At 39.5% G+C, this 22,132-nt stretch overlaps 3 protein-coding genes across 3 annotated transcripts; all 3 read left to right on the top strand.

Annotated features, from left to right (window-relative positions):
* Window positions 1-2,321: 2,321 nt before the first annotated feature.
* Window positions 2,322-4,585, top strand: BO70DRAFT_112366 (uncharacterized protein). Its single transcript, XM_025537886.1, has 5 exons — window positions 2,322-2,567; window positions 2,621-2,822; window positions 2,874-3,308; window positions 3,364-3,546; window positions 3,602-4,585. Exons 1-5 carry the CDS (start codon window positions 2,475-2,477, stop codon window positions 4,342-4,344), a joined length of 1,656 nt encoding a protein of 551 aa, XP_025396547.1. The 5' UTR covers window positions 2,322-2,474; the 3' UTR covers window positions 4,345-4,585.
* Window positions 4,586-6,712: 2,127 nt separating this feature from the next.
* BO70DRAFT_364668 (putative leucine permease transcriptional regulator (SAC3)) lies at window positions 6,713-10,309 on the top strand. The gene is made up of 4 exons (XM_025543866.1): window positions 6,713-7,589; window positions 7,734-8,981; window positions 9,033-9,326; window positions 9,382-10,309. The coding sequence occupies exons 1-4, from the start codon at window positions 6,761-6,763 to the stop codon at window positions 10,017-10,019; spliced, it is 3,009 nt and encodes a 1,002-aa protein (XP_025396546.1). The 5' UTR covers window positions 6,713-6,760; the 3' UTR covers window positions 10,020-10,309.
* A 478-nt stretch (window positions 10,310-10,787) lies between these two features.
* On the top strand, window positions 10,788-12,865 carry BO70DRAFT_413457 (FHA domain-containing serine/threonine-protein kinase; the record flags this gene model as incomplete). Its single annotated transcript, XM_025547325.1, has 6 exons — window positions 10,788-10,924; window positions 11,034-11,328; window positions 11,552-11,776; window positions 11,875-11,921; window positions 11,969-12,253; window positions 12,307-12,865. The coding sequence occupies 6 exons, from the start codon at window positions 10,788-10,790 to the stop codon at window positions 12,863-12,865; spliced, it is 1,548 nt and encodes a 515-aa protein (XP_025396545.1).
* Between the last annotated feature and the right edge of the window lie 9,267 nt (window positions 12,866-22,132).

The following is a 22,132-nucleotide window of genomic DNA, read 5'->3' as shown; positions in this document are numbered from 1 at the left end:
AGATACTATGTGGTATCTAGTAGGTGCTACTAGTGACTGACTGGAGATAATTATGAGGCCTTTCCCTTTCCATTTCGGGGAGGTGGTATGTATCTCTCTCTTTCTCTCTCTCTCTCTCTCTGTGTGTGTGTGTGCACTAGATATGACAGTTTATGGCCCTCTAAATAGTAAGATAGTCCGTACACATGGACACTAACCTATAGTAAATTACCTACCTACTATCTATCAGGTACCATCGATACCACCGGGTAAAGTACATACATAGTATTAGATACGTAGTCGTAACCCCCTAACTACTCGACCTACTTTACTAACCTCCCCGCAGTAACCTCGTACTAAGTACTCCGTACGGAGTTAGCAATCCCAGACTCCCATGTTCCCAATAATGTCCACAGTCCACCCTGAGTCCTGACACAAGGAGACAGACATAGTCGGGAGCACTATGGCCATCGCACGAACTCCGAGGAAACCACCGTCGCATCTTCAGCTTCCAGTTCCCTGGGCTGTGGAGTCCAATCAATTATCGATGCGCCACCACCGGGGTGCTTTTGAGTGGCCCGCTCCGAACAAAGCCCTGGGGCAGCAGCTGCCACAGCCACTGGGTTTGGCCGATCTACCAATAGTATTCGGGCTACTTCTGAGGACCTCCCGTATTATGATTGGGGTGGGTATTACCGGTGGTATTATTATTATTATTATTATTATTATTATTATCTTTCTTATTCTTGTAATTATTATTCCTCCAATATTGTGGACAGATTGACAGATTTATACACTGACACTGACACTGACACTGACAGTAGATACTTATGGCATCGGAATCTGAGTAGGTACGCCCAGTGGCAGTAGGGGATAGAAAAGGGAGAGACAAAAAAAACATTTTGGGGAATTTTAATAAAACAAACTAGCAAAAAAAAAGGAAAGGAAAAAGGACTGACTGTTCGTTCCCCCGCCCCCCCCCCTCAAGACAAATTTAAATCCAAATAACACTGAAGAAGATGTAATTAAAAATTAAGAGGGGGGGGGAAAAAAACCAACTCCGCCGAAAAAAGAACTGCGGAGACGGAAATAACATTAAATAATTAAATTCCTAAGAAATTAAATAAAATGAGTCCCAGTGTGTCCAGGGAAAAATAAAAAAGAAAAGTAGCATGGCCCTACTACTGCAAGGCCTTACCAAAACACGCAGCGGCAGATGGTTTGGATCAATGCTTTTTTAGCAGCTGTCCGTTACTTAGTGTTTCGGCTTGATACGCTCAAGGATCATCCATGCTGCTGGAGACCACCTCTTCCTCCCCCCCCCCCCGGTCGATGCCAAATTGGGATTGATTTGATGATAGAGGGGGGGAGGGAACAGCCGATGCACCGACCTGCCGTGGGTGGAGTTAGTTAGTTAGTGGGCGATGGGTTCTGGGTTCTTTTGTTCAGATGTAATCTCGATCGCAGTCGAGACTAACTGTAGAGACCTGAGACGTCCTCCCTCGAAAAAGTCCCAGTCCTTTTCGCTCCCTCTGCCTCCTCTGCCTTATAAGGGTCTGGATGATCCAGATCCTTGGGCACCTTTTTCTACTTCACTTCACTTTTCTTCACTCATCCATCTCTCTCCCACAAGTGCGTGATACTCGTGGACCGTATACAATCCAACACCGAGTATACCATCCTATACTATACCATCCCCATCTATACTACACCCGTCCTCCTTGACTCCCATCTTATCTTCCCCCCGTTCCACTATAACCTCGTCGACCCTCTTGACATCATCTCGTACTACCTGACATACATATATCCACCTATCTCTGTGTCACCATCGCCGTTACCCCATTCCAGTGCAACCAGAACCGTCCTCTGGTACGACCATCACCCACGCCCTGCCTATACGACATCATCGACTCCCCGGTGTACCCGCCTCGGTTGCCAGCAGCGTCTCTGCAAGCCTTCGATACCAATCAGTCCGTCCGCCACTTCCTGACGGCCAATCCCTCCGTGGTGTTTGCTCTTGCTACCAGGTGAGTCGCAGCCTCTCTGCAGCCCCAACCCAATGTTGGTGTGATAGAACCTGGCGTCTACATATGGTGGGCGTCTCATACCGCGTTGGTATGGAGGGCGGGGTTGGATAGTCATGTTTGACTCTCCTCCAACCCCCATGAACAAGAAAGGTGCTATCCCAACCATGACATCTAGAGCTAACCCACGGCCGTTCGCAGTGCGCCATCATTTCCAGATCAGTAGGGTTGCAGAAACGCACTATTGAGTCACTTCCCCGTCGCAAAAGAGAGTTCCTCCTTCAACTCGCCTACAAATCAACGTCACCCCCGCGATTGTCTCAGGTGCCGTTTCACTCAGTTCCTGACAGAAGATTTATGCTTCCACCCACCTCGGTCTTGACTTGGACTTTGTAAAACCCGCTATTTCATCAAACAACCACCACGCCTTTTCCACGCGGATCTTTCTGAGAAATCCGTCGCAAATTCGTCATGGTCTTCAACACTCCTCTTGCGAGGACCGGCTCGGTCAAGAGACCCCACTCTGCCGTGAAGAGTGAGGTCTCTGGATGGGAGACAGCACCAGTGAGTAATGGAACTTACTCGGCGACTCTGCTCAGGCTGACCATACAATAAAGTCCATGATGCCTTCGCGCGCCACCGTCAACCTGCCCTATGCTCACTACGCTTTGATCTACCTCGACAACATGGGCAAGCTCCGGGTGTCCGAGTCTCAGTCGATCCGCGAACAGCAAGGCACTGTTTTCACTCCCGAAGTGCGCGACCACTTCCTGGAGATCCTGGGCGCGAAGATCGGATACCAGAAGCCCCTCATCCACAGTACGTGCCCCGTGAGGAGGAATCAGCAGGATGATGCTCATTAACACCCAGGGAATTCAGGCGTCAACCCAGCCGCTCTCAGCTACGACCACTTGGACGACATGTCCTACCACCGTCAGGAGAAGAGGCGCAGAATCCACGCTCACCACTCGCCATCCGCTATGCAGAACTCCAGGGCTGAGATTCCAGAAGAGCCGTCTTGCCCATCAGTTAACAACAAGATGCCGCTCACGGTTGGCGACTCCGAGAAGATGGAACAATACTACACGATCTCGTTCAGGCACTTCCAGCAGGTCAACTGCCGAGTGGTCTGCAAGGCCTTCATCAAGGTCATCGAGCCGCGCAAGCAAGTGCGCCACCCCTATAACGGCGGCAGACCCAAGCCCGGGGCGCCCCCCGGTACAAAGGGAGACCCGGAGAAGACCAAGCCCGAATGGTGGCCTGCTAGCGTGGTGCACCGCGAGCCGGATCACCTGAAGAAGGAGGGTAAGTCGCCGCACCGTGGCCTCTGCGAAGCATGAATACTCATCAATGATAACAGAGCGCGTCGAGCTTCTCGTCCACATCGTTCGCCGGCTTAGCAAGATTGGCATCACCGCCGCCAAGCTTTGCGAGATTGCCTATGACTGCAGACGCCAACTGAAAGAACAGGAGAAATTCACCATCCTCGAAGAACTCTTCAGGGTGCGGGGGATGGAGGAGCGCTTCGAACGGGGTGAAGTCGGTGAGCATACCCCCTAAACCCAGCCTGCTGGCATTTATCCCTAACCCATCGCCAGACGCATCCACCATCATGTACGTTGTCGACCGCGAGGCGCACCCGAAGGGAGACCGGGACGCCGAGTCAGTCACGGAGGCCGAGGCAAAGGCCGAGCCCGAGGCAGAAGAGCCCATTGAGGCCGAGGAAGACGTCGTGACGCCGACATCATCAGTCGAGGAGATTTCCGCCCCGTTCACCAACCTGGACGCCATGACCATGCCCGCGCCCCGTCCCATGCCCCTTGCCGACGACAGAACCCAGCTTTACCCCATGCCGGAAACGCTGAGCTTCGGGGAGCCATCCAGAAACGACCGCCAATACTACACCTCCCTGCCCGACTACTCCACGGACTACTCGCATCCCATCAAGCCCCCGAGCACTCCCGAATTGACCACCCCCACGGAGCAGCACGCATCTTCGTACGACTATCTCACGCATGCGCCCTTCTCGAACCCCGCTACGGCCGATCATCATCGCCCGACAGCCCTCCCCATGCAGCACGCGATGAGCCACTACGACTCCTGGACCCCGTCATACAGACCCAACATGTTCGGCGCCCTCGACTACCCTGCCCCCGCCACCGAGCCCATCCACTACCAGATGCCCATCAGCGCGACCTCCGATGTCCAGGAGATCAATGGCCTGCCTGATCTCTCGCATGAACGCCCCATCTTCATGGACCCGTCCGGCGCCCGCGGGCATCCCTTCCGCACCGGCTCCCTGAGTCACCCGCACTATGCTCATGCGGTCGACCAGGTATGATAGGATATGATATGAGCCGCCGAGTTGCGTATTATTTCCCCTTGGTCCAGATAGAGATGGAGAGAGTACTGTCTGTCTGTCTGTCTGTCTGTCTGTCTGTCTGTCTGTCTGGACCTTCACGATCCGCACGAATATCATGAACTTCTTTCTTTCCCATTTTTTTTTCTTTTCTCTTGTCCCGTTCTCTTTCTTGTTTGTCTGTGTGTTTGTTTGTTTATGCGTGACGCGACAGAGAGACATGTCTCTGGATAAGCGCTCTCCGCTCGGCAACGCAACTTTACTTCCTGCCTACGATAATGTCTGGCTTAGGGTACATATGGGTTTTTTTTGTATTTGTTCTTGTTGTGTTCTACTTCATCGGCAATTGTTGTCCGTGAGTGTTTGATTCTGGTCTTTTGGATTCTGTGTGTTTTTATGTTTCTGGTTTATAGACATTTGGGGCAAGGGCGCTTGTGGTGAAATGCTGGTGGCTGTTGAAGGATCTAGAGACAGCCAGCTGCGTTGTTGACTTTGGGCGGGTGCATTTGACAGCAGCGTTCTAGCGTTTGTGTGTGGAGTAATGAGGCGGCCTCAAAAAGCAGAATTGCATACTTGGGTATTTCAAGACTCAAATTTGAACCGAATTTCCGAAGCAAGGTAGTAGCATGTTGTAGTTAGCAAGTATTTTTTTGTAGTGTTGCTGCCGTGCAATTGACCAATAGAATAGGCGCGCGCTTGCGCCTGGCGGGGCTTGGCGCGCATTGACGCCCGCCCGCCGTCGTCCCGGAGCTTCGAGGCGCAGACAAAGACATCTCATCCCCCCATCCCATCCTTGTCAACGACCAGACGCCCTTTGACCCCATTCATTTCATCCTGAACGGCAATCCGACCTGCAGAAGACCGACAACTGCGCCTTCTGACACCACTCGCAACCCTTATCCTTTAACGCGCCCGCCGAGTCGACATCGGCATCTCCCCTCGCCGTGGTGTCAAGAATCGGAGCACTCCTACAATCCTTCGGTCGTTAGCATTTCTTCGCAACATCCAAGGCCACCCAGCCGTGCTCTGCGCCATTTTATCGTCTCGCCATCCTAAAGATAACTCTCGAACTCTTACCCGGCTCTCAAAGGTACTGCGCCAATCGTCTTCTCCGACCCGCGCGCCCTGACTTTCGATGACGTTTCCCTCGTTTCCCTCGTTTCCCTCCGCGCCCGTGCTTTCCCTGCCGTCATCGCATCGCGTCGTCGGGATATCTCGCCGATTTCGTTATATAAGCTGACTCCTCCGTTACCCTCCTGCCAATGGTTGGGAAAGGATAGCGCACCTAGGTTCCTCCATCTTTCAACCCTCCGCGGTTATCTCCAGACGCCCGTTGACCGCATCCCCCATCACTCGACCGGAACTCCGTACGCGATTGAACAGCCAGCTTCCGGATCATAAACGTTTGGGAGGAAATCGGCTCCGTCCACGCTTCCGCTGTTCGCGGCAGAATGGCCGGCGCAGCAAGCCCCTTTCTCGGCTTCGGCCAGCAGAATGGGTCGGCTGGTTCAGCAGGACGTGGACGCGGTGGATTCCCCGGGCTGTCGACCGCCCCCAATCAATCTAAAAACGCAAATGCGACCCGCGGAAGTGATCCGCGACTGCGCGGCCGCGGACGAGGGGCGCCGGCAACCAGGTCCGGTCGTGGACAGGGAAGAGGGGGAATGGGAAGAGGTGCTGGCCCGGGGAGCAACACATGGCGGAATAAGAATTCGGAATCGCAGGCAGGTTCGGTCGGTGCGGCTGCCTCTCCTTTTGCGCCTTTGAAGCAGGCCGCGGCCGCTCCTTCCCCGTCCTCCTCACCTTCCCCCTTCGGAGCGCCCCCGCAGCAACAATCGCCTTTTGCCGGCTTCGGAAAGGCTTCTACGCCGTTTGGGGCTCCTTCGGTCGGGGGTGGTAATGGCGTTGGCAATAACACGGCGTTCAAACGGCAACAACAACAGCCGAAGTCGGCCAATGGAGCGATCGCACCTGCCATCCCGGTTGAGGATGCTTCCCTCCTGGGCAGTTATACGGAGCGCTATGAGCAACTCAAGATTGATAGAACCAAGCAACGTGAGAAGGCTATAAGGGAGGGTCAGATGGCCGATCCAAACATGCCGACTTCCTTGAACCAAGCTATCACGCCTGTCGGCACTTGTACGAGCATGTGTCCGGAATTCGAAAGAGTCGAACGTATCGTTCAGAAGATGGTGGACAAAAGCGAAAAGGTATTTGCATGTGTGGGCTGAAGTGGAACTTCTTGATGCTGATATTGTTCGATCAGTTTCTACATCCGACGTCGAATTCTCTTCAGAACATGGAAATGAAGATGCTTAAACGGTTTAGACGATCCGCAGCTGGCTACGATGAGCAGCTTCCGTCCGATATTCGAACACCGAAAACACTCCTCCAGACCATGAACTACCTGATCCGGCACGTCATTAACGGCCCCGAACCGCTTGGTCTCATCCACAAGTTTGTGTGGGATCGAACTCGTTCGATCCGTAACGACTTCTCTGTGCAGCAAGTGACGCAGGAGGATCATGTGAAAATCGCCGTAACGTGCCTTGAGCGAATTGCTCGATTTCACATCGTTTCACTGCATTTACTCTCTAGCCCGGCGAATGAGGAGCCCTTTGATCGACACCAAGAGCGAGAACAGCTGAACAACACCATGCTGTCGCTGATGTACTACTACGACGATAACAGAGGCCGCATCTCCTTCCCGAACGAAGACGAACTCCGCGCGTACTACATCATCTTTTCGATCCACGACCAACGACCTGATCTAGAAGCCCGTGTCCAAAAATGGCCTGCCGAACTACGAAACTCGCCTCGAGTCCAGATCGCATTGGAATTGTTCGCTGCGGCTAGTAACACGTGGGAATACCAGGGTACGCTCGATGCGAAACGACCAAACGCGATCGCGCAAGGGTTCTACACGCGGTTCTTCAGGATGATCGATTCCCCCGGGGTCTCGTATCTCATGGCCTGTGTTGCTGAGATCTACTTCAATCATATGCGCCAGACCGCCATCCGTTCCATCTGGAAGGGATACTGCCGCTATCCTTCCTCGCAACAGCACAAGAATGAGGAGTGGACGGTCGACGAGTTGACCCAAGTTCTTTGCTTCGATAATTACGAACAGACCATGAAGTTCTGCGAAGAACAGGACCTGGCGTTTGCAGAAAATGCGAATGGCGACCTTTATCTCAACTGGGGCAGCCGTCCCGTCGACTCAGTTGGTACGTTACACCCTCGCCAACGATCTCGCCTCGCACCTTTCGTCAGTTAGCGTCACATTCGCTCAAGCCGCGGATGAAAGACCTATCTATCTCCTGGTCATTTCCGTCGCAAATTAACATGTTCCCGACTGACCCTTTATACAGCCTTCCAGCCATCATCGGATCACTCATTTTCGGAAAACCACGTCGAATCGAAGCGCGCTGGCAGAACGTTGGCCGCAGTCATCCTCGGGCTTAATATCAAAGAAGCTGCAAACCTGGGCATGGTCGACAGCTCCCTTCTGCCCGAGCGCCTTCCTGCACTGCCTGCTCCAGGTCTGGGATCTTTCTCAAACGATGACTCTCTTTTTGTCACCGATGACGATAACGTCGCTTCCAACGTTCAAATGACCGAAACGCCTTTGCAGGAGGAAAGCCCACCCAACCCTTCGACTAGCCTTCCCAACCCTTTCGCGCAGTTCTCTCAGCCTGCTACGGCCACTTCGAACCCACCACCCACGTTCTTTTCTCAACCTGCAGCTCCTGCGCAGCCGCCAGCAGCGGCGAGCAATCCTTTCGCGTCTGTTTTCTCGTCGAATAGCTCGGCTGGCAGTCCAACAGCTTCTATGACGACGAGCAGTCCTTTCCCGTCCATTTTCTCGTCGAATGGTCCAGCTAGCACCCCGGCAACCCCTGCAACGGCGTCTGCTTCTTCCCACCCGCCTGCAGCGGCGAGCAACCCCTTCTCGTCTATCTTCACGTCGAATGGCCAAACAAGCACTCCTGCAGCTCCTGCAACCACTCCTGCTTCTTCACAGCCGCCTGCAACGAGCAGTCCATTCCCGTCTATTTTCTCGTCGAGTGGCTCGGCTAGCACTCCGGCAGCCCCTGCCACGACGAGCAGTCCTTTCTCATCTTCCTTCCCGTCGAAAGCCCCAGCTAGCACTCCAACAGCCCCTGTTACTGCGCCTGCAAACCCCTTCGCAAATGTTACACCCCCCTTCGGCTTGTCAAAGAGCCCCGAAGGACAAGAAAGCAGCACCCCTCCCCCTCCCGCTTCCGTTCCAGCTACGCAACAACCCCCTTCTATCTTCGCCCCTCCGCCGAACCATACGCCCTCTAAACCTGGAGGAAAAGCCCCTCTTTTCACACCTGCGCCTTTCAGGCTTCCAGCAAGCCCCCCATCTCCGGCCACTGCCGCCTTCTACTCTTTCGATTCAGAGCCCGAGCAAATCAAGGCGTTGACTGCTAGCGAGTCAGAACCTAGCATTTTAGATAATGGCAAACTGCCGTTTTTGCCCGAAACCTCAAACTCTATGTTTGGCTTTTCTCAGCAGAGCACTGCCTCTGGAAACGCAGCTTCATTGCAACCGGCATCGTTCTTTTCGCCGGAACCCACTCCGAAGGAAAATGGTATGGTCTCCTGAAACGTCCTTGTCTGCATAGGCCCTAACGTCGTTTTAGAAAAAGTCCCTATATTCTCCAGTCTTTCGCCCTTTGGACAGTCTGGCAACTTATCCCAAGGTCAAGACGGCGTTACAAAATCCGAAGACCCATCAACACGTGTAGAAAAGAAAGCCCCGCCTACCGAAAAGGTTCCTCTCAAATCGTGCCTCAAAAAGACAAGCGCTTTTGAGCGACCGCACATCCCTCTCCAAGATGCAGTTTTAAATGAGCCTTTGGATGATACCGAGACGCCGCTTCAACTGAGTGACTTTGAAACGGAGGCTCCGTCTGTTGATGAAAAGCCAACTTCTAGTAAGCATCCCTAATGCTTTCTTTCCTGTGTATTGATCGCTAACAATTCCTTCAGCATCCGATGCAGATTCACGGCGCACTGCGTGGCTGTCTACTCTGAGAGACGCGGCCATCAAGCGGCGAGAGAACACACTCGCCAGTCGGAAACGGGGTTTGGAGGAGCCAGAACCCGTCCCCACTGAAGGCGCCCCCAAAGCAGCTAAAGTGCCCAAGCCGGCGGCCACACCATATAAGAAATCTCTGGCGCAGGCTTCCACAAAACCTCTGCCAAAGCTTCCTATTCTAGAACAGATCGAATCGATGACGGCCAGGAAGCCCGTGGAACCAAAATCCGAGGCGTCAAAGTCGGTTCAAGTTGATGAAGACGAGCTTCTTTTATCCGCTGCTCGAATTGCCGCCGAGTCGCTCCGCAGCGGACCCAGACTCCTCGATAGCTGGCCCACACCGTACGAGCCTCAGAGCTCCTCCTTCAGCCCCGGAGGCAGTGCATCATCTCATTTTTCATTTTCCCGCAGCCAGTCGCCTTACTCGTCCTACGTGAATGGCTATGAAGTCTCTCTTGCCCCGGATTCAGATCTTGGGCTCGGTCGTACCTTGTCCCGAACCGAGCAACGCATCCGGATGACAGGAGCCAAGGGGCTAGCCTACAAACCCCTGGATTTTACTTCCGACAAGAAACGCAAGTCACGCTGAACAACTGGTCGGGAGAGCTCGCATTTTAGATCTACATGTACACACACCTGTGTACTTCGGCGATTTTGTTTTATAAGGTTATGGTCCCCACTTGGTACTCGGTTACATCACTGCATCCAGCAAGGGCGTTTGAGACTCGAGATTATTTGCCTTGATGATTATTTTTTTTTATTTCTGACGAGCTTGGTATGCGATTGTGGTAGTTGTCCTTTGGGTGTGGGGCGCCTTTTTCGAGCATACAAATCATATAGGTACATACATCCCAAATTTCGGATGAAGTTTGTGTGGTATTTTGCTTTCTGTCTTTCTTTTTCTTTTCTTCTTCATAAAGTACAGGATGTGATAGGATATAGGATAGATACCCGTGATAGGATAGAGGATAGGATAGGATCGGAGTGTTAGGTTTTGATGATTTATACGTTAATGGATATAGTGTGTTGCTGTAGTTCGATGAGGAGAGTGCAGTTCATTGTTGGTAACTGGTAAACCAGGTCGATATGCAGCAGCAAAGTCGGGGCCAGTTTCCTCAGGTATACCCAGGCAGGAAGGAGCCTGACGAACAATATCAGTCAGTCCTCCGACTCAACCACTTCCCTCCGCCTCACCCCTCACCCCTATCCCACACCCAGTCTTTCTCTTACTCTCCTATACTCATACACAATCCTATATCCTGTCCATACCTCCATAGCCACGCGTCAATCATCGAACCTACAGTATCTACTATCTTTATCCCTACCCCCCCCCTCCCCGGGAATACAACCACAAACCATGACTTCCTCTCCCCCCAACCCCCGCTACTGCGCCGCCATCCTCTCACAATGGGACCCCCTCCTCGAAAAGCGCAAAGACATCTTCCCCATCTACACCGACAAACCCCTCTACGTCGGCCGCTCCAGCACAGACTGGTACTTTCCCCCCCCTCCCTGTCCCCTTCCACCCTCTGCTCATTGCCCATCCCCCACTTCTCTCGGCCTCCCCTCTCCCCTATACCACCACTTCGCTAACCCAGTGTAGCCAATATACCCTCCCCAACCACACCATCTCGCGCAAGCACCTACACATCTACACGGTAACGGTCGACCCGGACAACCCCGAAGAAACCCCCCCGCTGGTCTATGCCGAGGACATCTCCTCCACGGGCACATACTGGAACGGCTATCCCATGGCCGGCAAAGGCGGCTTCTTGCTGAGTGATGGCGATGTCCTCAGGCTTGCCGGTCAGGTTTATCTCAGGTTTCGCTTGTTGAGTGCCTGCGCTATTGGGGGCGAGTGGGATGGGTTGGGGAGGATTACGAGGGTGGATGTTAATGTATGTTCTTCATTCATTCGCTCGCTCACTTGCTCGCTTGCTCGCTGGATTTTATTGTTGTGTATGTGCATGTGTATGTGCTTTGGCTGTTGTGGGGGGTTTGGGGTGTTTGGGGTGGAGGGGTTGGATGTGTATCTAACTGACGGATCTGGATAACGTGCAGCGCCTCGGCGGGAAATACTCCCTCACGCACCGGAAGCTTGGCGCCGGGGCCTACGGACAGGTATACATGGCGTATGAAAATGCGACGGGGAAGCAGCTCGCGTGCAAGATTATCGATGTTCGGCCGTTGAGGGATGCGGCGATTCGAGAGAATTTGGGCAACGTGAACGCGTACGCGGGGTCAGCGCTCGTGACGGGGAAACGGTATGAGGGGTTCTGGAGGAAGCTGGAGGAGAAGTTGAGGGTTATTAAGCGCGAGGTGCTCCTGTTGAAGGATCTTTGTCATGTAAGTTGGTCTTTATTTCTTGTTGTTTAATCTTGGGGTTGGGTTTGGGGTAGTTGGATAAGTGCTGATAGATGTGATGTGGGTTGGGGTGTGGGTAGCCGAATATTATCAGTCTGGAGAAGGTGATTCAGACTTCTTTTAATATGTGAGTGTGGCCCCATATACAGGTGTGTTTCTTTCTAACTGTCACAGATATCTCGTACAAGAACTGGTCCCGGGGGGGGATCTATTCTCGTATATCCAGTACAAGGGCGGAAAACTGAGCAATATCGAGGCTGCGGTAATTGTTCGCCAGATTCTCATGGCCCTCAAATACTTGCATCGACGGAACATCGTCCACCGGGACCTGAAACCGGATAACATCCTCATGACATCCCTAGCAGACGGGTGTCGTGTCGTGCTCAGTGACTTCGGCTGTGCCATCCGCACCACTGGACGCATGTCGACCATGGTCGGCACCTTCGAATACAGCGCACCGTCAGTACACCCCCTCCCCCCTCCATACCATCACCCCACTAACCCTGTCCCAGAGAAGTCCTCACCTCCACTACAAACCGAGGCTACACCAAATCCGTAGACCTATGGTCTCTCGGATGCGTGACCGCCGTCCTCCTCACCGGACGAACCTCGTGCGAGGACTCATCCCGCACGTACGCCATGGAAATGGCCCAAGACCAAGGCCACGACAAGCTCGAGAGAAGCCTGCAACAGCATAACGCGAACCGACGCGCCAGAAGCTTCGTGCACCGTCTTCTCGTCTACGACGATAGGGGGCGCATGACCGTCGAACAGGCTCTCTCGCATTGCTGGTTCACTAACCCCGTCCACCAGGAGGAGTTCGATAACCTGTACAGACGATCTATCCGTGACTGGAGTCCATGTTACCCCGATGAGCCGCTCATTGTGGACCTTTCTAGTTCGACCGCCTCTCTGGAGACTTTATCTGACCAGGAGACGGAGACGGAGACTGAAAAGGGCAAGGGCCAGCAAAAGGGCAAGGGCCAGCGGCGGACGAGGACGTTGCCCATGGAACGGCTTCCCTCTGTGGAGTTGGGGGATATCTCCGATGAGGAGGATTTTCATCTCTGAGGTTCTGAAGGGGGATGCGTTTTGTTCAGGGTAGATAATGGTGTGGAACTTGACCGGTGATCTTTCTAGCCTATTTCAGATACATCAACTGAAGCCATACCATCGCATTAAGTAAAAGCTGGGTACATGAAATTCAAGCTCACTTATGTCTGCCATACCCACAGCAAAGAAAATATATATATCAACCAGCCCCGACCCATTCTCCGAAGTAGATACTACAGATCCCATCATCTATACTTATATCATATACCTCAGTAGTGACATCCTCCTTCTAAGTACCTGCCTGCCTGCCTGCCTGCCTGCCTGCCTGCTTCCCGCTCAGCTACGCCCAGATCTTCATCAAACGTGTTCGTGCTCTGTAAGTAGTCCGGTATCTCTCTCTGGTTACTATTCTATTTAACCCGGCCGGAAATATTTTTCTTTGTTCGTTCGTTTGTTTATTTAGTTATTTGTTTGTTCATTCATTTTCGTATTCGATTGGATTCAGGAATGGGATCGGGGCGTTGACGAATTAACTATTTTTTATAGAATGTATGATCTTGATTTAGATGGTATAAATAGCTGTTTGGATAGATTTGGTACTTAAGTTGGTGTTTAGATGGGTAGAGATCCCAGACTCTCTTTGGTGGATGAGATGCGGTGGTGGAGGGGAGGGGAGGGGAGGGCAGGGGAGGGCAGGGGAGGGCAGGGGAGGGCAGGGGAGGGCAGCAGGGGACCGACTGGAGGGGTGCTTGCTGGTTTGGTTTGGTTTGGTTTGGTTTGGCTAGGGTAGTGGTAGGGTATAGTAGAGTCCCCTACCGCCCAACGGACTGTCGCCCCCCTCGGGCACCATAACAAAACTGCTATTTTTACGCGTTTCACGGAATATTTTAAGAAATATTATTTTTAATTAATTTAATATATTTTTAATCTTAAAATAGCTAATCAGAGATTAGATATATTATATTTTATAACTAGTATATTTAAATAATATATTCTAAATATCTAAATAAAAAATATCAAGATCTTAAATAATAAATCAGAGCCTGAATTTAATAAAAGATTATTATATATCTTATTATTATTTTTTTTATTTTTAATATTTATTAATCTGTAATATCTAATCCTGCTTGACTTACTAAGATCTTTTATATATTTAAATATAATAATTTAAGTATCTTATTAAGTTATCTCTTAAATTATTTTATATAATATCTTTAAATTCTCGCTGAACTATATATATAATATTATAAAAATATATATTATACAGAGACTTACAGAGCAATACTAAACAGAGAAGATTATTAAAAAAAGATTATATAAAAATTAAGATATTATATATAAAAAAAAATAAAAAAATAAGAAGAATTAGAAATTATAGTTAAAATCTTTTTTTAAAATTTAGATATCTAGAGATAAAATAGTAGCTTAAATATTTTAATTTAAAATTAAAAATTTTTTTTTAACTACTTTAATATCTCTGTCTTCTATATTATATTTTAATTTATATATATCTATATCTATACAGATAATAACACTGTTTTAATTATCTGCAATGCCTGCAACGCCTGTAATATCTGCAATATCTATAATATCTATAATATCTGCAATATCTATAATAATAACACTGTTTTAACCGCCTATAATATCTGTAATTGTGATAGGATCTACTTGTCAGGGTAGAAAGCCTGTCAACTAGGTAAGGAATCAACTATGAAACACCGTGTATTTATTTAATAATAACAAAGATAATCTATATTTATAAGATAGACTGATTCTTGAAGAATTAGTAGCTTCTTATAAAGAGATTAGTATCTTATAAATATTAGAGAGATATAGAATTATTATTAATAATTTTATAATTTTTATAATTACTATAATATATTATCTTGATAATATAACTCTTATAATTACTATAATATATTATCTCAATAATCTTTATTTTAATAGCTAGATTATTTTATTATAAATAATACTCTTCTTTACTGGAATAAGTTATCTAACTCAAGTGTTAAAGATAGTCTTATATATTTCTAATTTAGAATAGTAAAAATTTAATAATAAAAGATAAAAAACTTGCAGAATATATAGTATAAATAGAATTATATACTATTTCTATATAGCTTTATAAATATTTAATTATATTTATATAGATAAATCTCCTGCGAAGAAGTATAAATAAAAGAATCTTTTATATTATATTTATATAGATAAATCTCCTGCGAAGAAATATAAATAAAAGAATCTTTTATATTATTTCTCTTTTTTCTTCTCTTCTACTTTGTGATTATTATTTTTTTAGTAATTTATAATTATTTTCTTTATATTTCTTTGTTATTTTATATAATCTTTGTTATTTTTATCTATATTATATTACTGTTATTCTCTTTTTTGTTAGATATTAATCTTATTTTTAATTACTTTATAATAGCAAAGAGAATAGTATATTTTAAATAAAATATTTCTATCAAAATCTGCTATAACTTCTGTATATACTGTCTAAGATATATAAATAATAATTTTAATTCTAAGAAGAGTGCTCTGTATAATATTAATTATTTATTAAATATAAAAATATCTATTCTATATTATTTTTATTCTGCGAGAAAAAATATTTATAATTCTATAAATTTTATATACTCTATATTATATATATATAATTTATTAATATCTCTCAAGTCTGTAATTAATCTGCTAGAAAATATTTATAATTTTATAAAGATTATTAAATAAGCTACTCTGATTCTAAAGAAAAAATATTAAAATAATAATATTAAGCAAACTATCCGTAAAGAAATTTATATTCTTATAAAAATATTTGATAGTATAAAGAGTGCTTATATTTATAAATTCTTATTAAAAAATATCAAGACTGTTAAGTATATAAGTTCTTATTATAATAAAGAAATAAGATCTTTATGATTTTATTATTAATATTTTGTTAGAAATTTATTATCGAGTATATTAAGTTTATTAAGATCTATTATATTTTTTTAGTATAGTCAGTTCTCTATTCTAATCTTTGTATCTTACTAAAGAATTATTATATTTATAAAATAAAAATATTATTATATTTATTATCTAGTAATTTAAGATATATAGACTAGATTTCTGCTCTGTAAAATTTTCTTAATTTAATAAAAGCTATAATATATATTTAATATCCAGATATTAATAATAATAAATTAACTTTAAATAATAAAAATAATATTATTAAATTAATTATAGATCTCTATATTTTTTTTCTGAAGTTTATTTTTTTTATAAATATTTCTAAGCTATAATAAAAAAATCTGATTATTATTATTATTTATTTTATAAATAGATAGTAAATATAACTAAATATATTTAAGTATTTTCTGCTATCTTATAGCAGAATAATTTTATATTTATTAATATATTTAATCCGCGATAATATAATTAATAAAAAATATTAAGAGATTAATATTTCTATAACTTATTTTTTAAAAATATAGAGTAATTTACTAGTAATTATCTTCTGTCTTTTTAATATATAATATTTCTTATAATATTTCTAGTATTATTTTATAGCTTCGAATATATTCTCTATATTTTTATTAGAAATTTATTAATTATACTTATTTAATTATTCTTTTTACTTAATTAGATAGTAATCCTGACTGTTATAATATTAATAATCTTTGACTTTTTTAACTTTTTATTTATCTTTATTATCTAGCTTAGATATTAAAAGTAATTTTTTATAATCTTTTTCAGTATTCTATAATTTTAATAAAAAGATATAAAATATATTATAGATTTGTTTATATTTCTCAGATAAATATAATTAATATATCTAAGATTTAATATATTTAAGAATTTAAAAAAGTTTTATAAACTTCGGAGCCAGCTTTCTTAATTCTTTAAGTTATAAGTTCTGAGTTAATAACTTAACTAGATCTTTTTTTTTAAAATAAAATAGCTTTCTATATTTATTATAATATTTTTTTTATTTTTTTATAGCTATTTATTATATCTTTTATAGCTATTCTTTTATTTCTCTAAGTTTCTTAATTTTATTTTATATTACTAAAACTTCTCACTGCTGAGAATTAGTCTTAATTCTAATATAAAAGTTTAGTAAAAAGCTATAAAAAATATTATAAGATAATTAGTCTGTGATTATATTATCTGTATTATTATAGATAAATTAAGTATTTAAAAGAATTAATAGCCAGTTAATATTATACTAACTAGAATAATATTAAAAATAATATTTAAATATTTAATTTATCTATTTTATTTAGTTATTAATTTAAGAATAAAATACAGTCAAAAGCTTCAAGATTATATAGCTATTATAAACTAAATTTAATTAGAATTTACTAATAAAGATTAATTCTTAATTAAATATAATTTTATCTGAGAATTCAAAGATTAATTTAATCTATTTATAGAATAATTCAGCAAGATCTGAGATAGTTATTATAAATAGAATAGTAAAAAAAAAATAATATTTTAAGAATTAATTAATAATAATTAAAATAGTATTAATAATCTTTTTATATTAAATAATAGAGAGCAGTTCTGTAATAAAATCTATTATTAATTTAATAAAAAGATATAATAGAATTAATAATAATTTAAGATTACTATATAATTAATACTTTAAAGCAGTAGTTTCTTAATATATTAAATAAATTTAAATATATTTAGCTATATTATATTATAATCTGTTTTAGTAAAATTTTCTATATAGCAGTACTTCTATTCAGATTTTTTTAAAGTATTCTGCTAATAGATTATTATAATATAGCTTAATAAATATCTGATATAATATTTTAGAAGAGAAGATATAATATTAGTCTTTAAAATAAATATAATTAATTATTTTAATAATTTAATATTTTTAGTCTAATTATTTTTATTAAATAGTAATTTTTTATTATTATATCTCTGGATTATTATTCTGTAAATATAAGATTATTTCTTAAGATTTAGAATTATATATATCTGAGTATAAAACTTCTGCGGTATATACTTATAATACTATAAATTAAAAAATAAATCTTTTTTAAAATAAATTTTTTTAAGCAGTCCAGTCAGCTGTCTCTATATTAGCTTAATTATTAAGATTTTTTAAGTTTAATATAATATAAATATCAAATTCAGAATAATTCTATATATCTTAAGATTTAAACTAAATTTTTTCTTTAACAAGATCTCTTATTATCAGAGATAATATATTTATAAATCGCGCTTGAATTAGAATTAACAGTTTTTTTTAAAAAATAGATTTTACTTAAGATTTAGAAGATATTCTAAAGAATTTATTTACTAAATTTGATTTTTTTGTTCTATATTTAATAATAAAATTATAGAAGATTAGACTTATAAGCTATTAAGCTTATTTTTTATTAATTCAGATTTAATATATAAAAAATTATAAGTTTAAATAATCTGATAAAATCTTAATTATTTAAAAAGTATCTTCTAAATATTATTACTATTATTTAAAAAAATAAATAATAATAAATAGCTCTTAATCTAAAGTATTATAATTTAACTTAATATTAGAGAATTTATAGAATCAGAATATAATTAAATAAAATATATTCTTAATATTAGATTAGAATAAAATATTACTTATCTTTTTTTTTAATATATTAGTTTCTAAACAGCAGGATTTTGTAGAATTAAAATATATTAATAAAAATATTTATTAAAAAACAGTAATAAGATAATAAAAAGTAGTTTATTTAATTAAAATTAGATAGATTTTCTCTGACTTCCGCCTGTTAATTATTTTATAAAGTAAAAAAATAAAAAATAAGATAATATAAGAATAGTTTTAAATAAATTATTAGTAAAAGTTATAAAATCTAAAAAAGATCTGGATATTATAATAATTTTCGGGAATTAATTATAAAATAATATTATTTATTTATTAAAAATTTATAGATACTTTATCAGAGTCAATAATATATTTTAGAAATTTAACTTAGAATTAATAAAATAAATATTTTAATAATTTTATATAAAGCTAAGCTTCTTGAAGTCTTTCTAAAACTTAATAAATATATTTTATATAAGATTTCTTATCTAATAAAAAAATAAGAATATTATCCAGATATATTATATAAAAATTATTAAAGAATTTTTAAAATATAATATATATATAGTTTTAAAAAGTTGCTGAAGTATTAGTTAATTTAAATAATATAATTATATATTTAAAATAGCTATATCAGATATAAAATATTATTTTTTATTTATTATTTTTTTTAATATAAATTTAATAGTATATATTCTTAATATTAATCTTTGAAAAGTAGATATTTCCCGAAATCCTGTTAAGAATCTTTAAAATAAAAAATAAGAGATAGTAATTCTTAATAAATGTGATAGGATCTACTTGTCAGGATAGAAAGCCTGTCGACTAGGTAAGGAATCAACCATAAAACACCATATATTTGTTTAATAATAACAAAGATAGTCTATATTTATAAGATAGACTGATTCTTGAAGAATCAGTAGCTTCTTATAAAGAGATTAATATCTTATAGATACCGGAAAGATATAGAATCATTATCAATAATCTTATAACTCTCACAACCACTAGTATATCATCCCGATAATCTTTATCCCGATAGCTGGATTATTCTATTATAAATAGTATTTTTCTCCACTGGGACAAGCCACCTGGCTCGGGTGTTAAGAATAGTCTTATATATTCTCAATTCAGAATAGTAAGAATCCAATAGCGAAAGATAGAAAACTCGCGAGATATATAATATAAACAGGATCACATGCTGTTTCTATATAGCTTTATAAATATTTAGTTATATTTATATAGATAAATCCCCTGCGAAGAAGTATAAATAAAAGAATCTCTTATATTATATTTATATAGATAGATCCCCTGCAAAGAAATATAAACAAAAGAATCTCTTATATTACTTCTTTTTCTTCTTCTCTTCTACTTTGTGATCATTATTTTTTTAGTAATTTATAATTATTTTCTTTATATTTCTTTATTATTTCGTGTGATCTTTGTTATTTTTATCTATACTATATTACTGTCATTCTCTTTTTTATTATCTAGCTCAGATATCAGGAGCAGTTTTTTATAATCTCTTCCAGTGTTCCACGATTTTAACAAGAAGATATAAAATATATTATAGATTTATCTATATTTCTCAGATAAATATAACTGATACGCCTAAGATCTAATATATTTAAGAATTCAAAAAAATTCTATAAACTTCGGAGCCAGCTTTCTTAATTCTTTAAATTATAAGTTCTGAGTTAATAGCTTAACTAGATCTTTTTCTTTGAAATAGAATAGCTTTCTATATTTATTATAATATTTCTTTTGCTTTTTTATAATTATTTATTATATTTTTTATAGCTATTCTCTTATTTCTTTAAGTTTCTTAATTCTATTTTATATTGCTGGGACTTCTTACTGCTGAGAATTAATCTTAATTCTAATATAAAAGTCCAGCGAAAAGCTATAAAGAATATTATAAGATAATTAGCCTATAATTATATTATCTGTATTATTACAGATAAATTAAGTACTTGAAAGAATTAATAATTAGTTAATATTATACTGACTGGAGTAGTATCGAAGATAGTATTCAAGTATTTAATTTATCTGTTTTATTTAATTATTAATTTAAGAATAAAATATAGTTGAAAGCTTTAAGATTATATAGCTATTATAGACTAAATTTAATTAGAATTTACTAATAAAAATTAATTCTTAATTAGATATAATTCTATTTAGAGATCTGAAGATTAATTTAATTTATTTATAAAATAATTCAGCAAGATCTAGGACAGTTATTATAGATAAAATAGCAAAGAAAAGACAGTATTTTAAGAATTAATTAATAATAACTAGAATAATATCAACAGTCTTTTTATATTAGATAATAGAAGGCAGCCCTGTAATAAAATTTATTATTAATTTAGTAAAGAAATATAATAGAATTAATAATAATTCAAGACTATTATATAATTAATACTTTAAAGCAGTGATTTCTTGATATATTAAATAAGTTCGGATATATTTGACTATATTATATTATAATCTATTTCAGTAAAACTTTCTGCGTAGCAGTGCTTCTATTCAGATCTTTTCGAAGTATTCTACTAATAGATTATTATAATATAGCTTAATAAGTATCTGATATAGTATCTCAGAAAAGAGAATATAATATTAATCTTTAAAATAGATATAATTAATTATTTTAATAATCTAATATTTTTAGTCTGATTACTTTTATTAAACAGCAGTTTTTTATTATTATATCTCTGGATTATTATTCTATAAATATAAGATTATTTCTTGAAGTTTAGAATTATATATATTCAAGTATAAAACTTCCGCGGTATACACTTGTGATACTATAAATTAAGAAATAAATCTCTCTTAAGATAAGTTTTTTTAAGCAGTTCAGTCAGCTGTCTCTATATCAGTTTAATTATTAAGATTCTTTAAACTTAATATAATACAAATATTAAACCCAGGATAATTCTGTATATCTTAAGATTTAAACTGAGTTTTTTTTTTAATAAGATCTCTTATTATCAGAGATAATATATTTATAAATCGTGCTTAAATTAGGATTAATAGTTTCTTTTAAAAAACAGATTTTACTTAAGATTTAGAAGATATTCTGAAGAATTTATCTGCTAAATTTGATTTCTTTGTTCTATATTTAATAATAAAATTATAAGAAATTAGACTTATAAGCCATCGAGCTTGTCTTCTATTAATTTAGATTTAATATATAAAAGATTATAAGTTTAAATAGTCTGATAGGATCTTGATTATTTAGAAAGCATCTTCTAAATATTATTATTATTATTTAAAAAAGTAAATAATAGCGAATAATTCTTGATCTGAAATATTATAATTTAACTTAATATTAAAGAACTTACAGGACCAGAATACAACTAGATAAAATATATTCTTAGTATTAGATTAGAATAAAATATTACTTATCTTTTTTTTTAATATATTAGTTTCTAAACAGCGGGGTTTTGTAGAATTAAAATATATTAGTAAAAATATTTATTAAAAGACAGTAATAAGACAGCGGAAAGCAGTCTGTTTAATTAAAATTAAATAAATTTTTTCTGGCTTCCGCCTGTTGATTATTTTATAAAGTAAAGAAATAAGAGATAAGATAATATAAGAGTAGTCTTAAATAAATTATTAATAAAAATTATAGAATCTAAGAAAGATCTGGATATTATAATAACTTTTAGAAATCAGTCATAAAATAATATTATTTATCTATCAAGAATCTATAG

Source organism: Aspergillus heteromorphus (genome assembly GCF_003184545.1).
Source record: "Aspergillus heteromorphus CBS 117.55 chromosome Unknown BO70scaffold_25, whole genome shotgun sequence".
Lineage (NCBI taxonomy): Eukaryota > Fungi > Ascomycota > Eurotiomycetes > Eurotiales > Aspergillaceae > Aspergillus > Aspergillus heteromorphus.
This window is presented reverse-complemented; position numbering and strand designations above follow the sequence as displayed.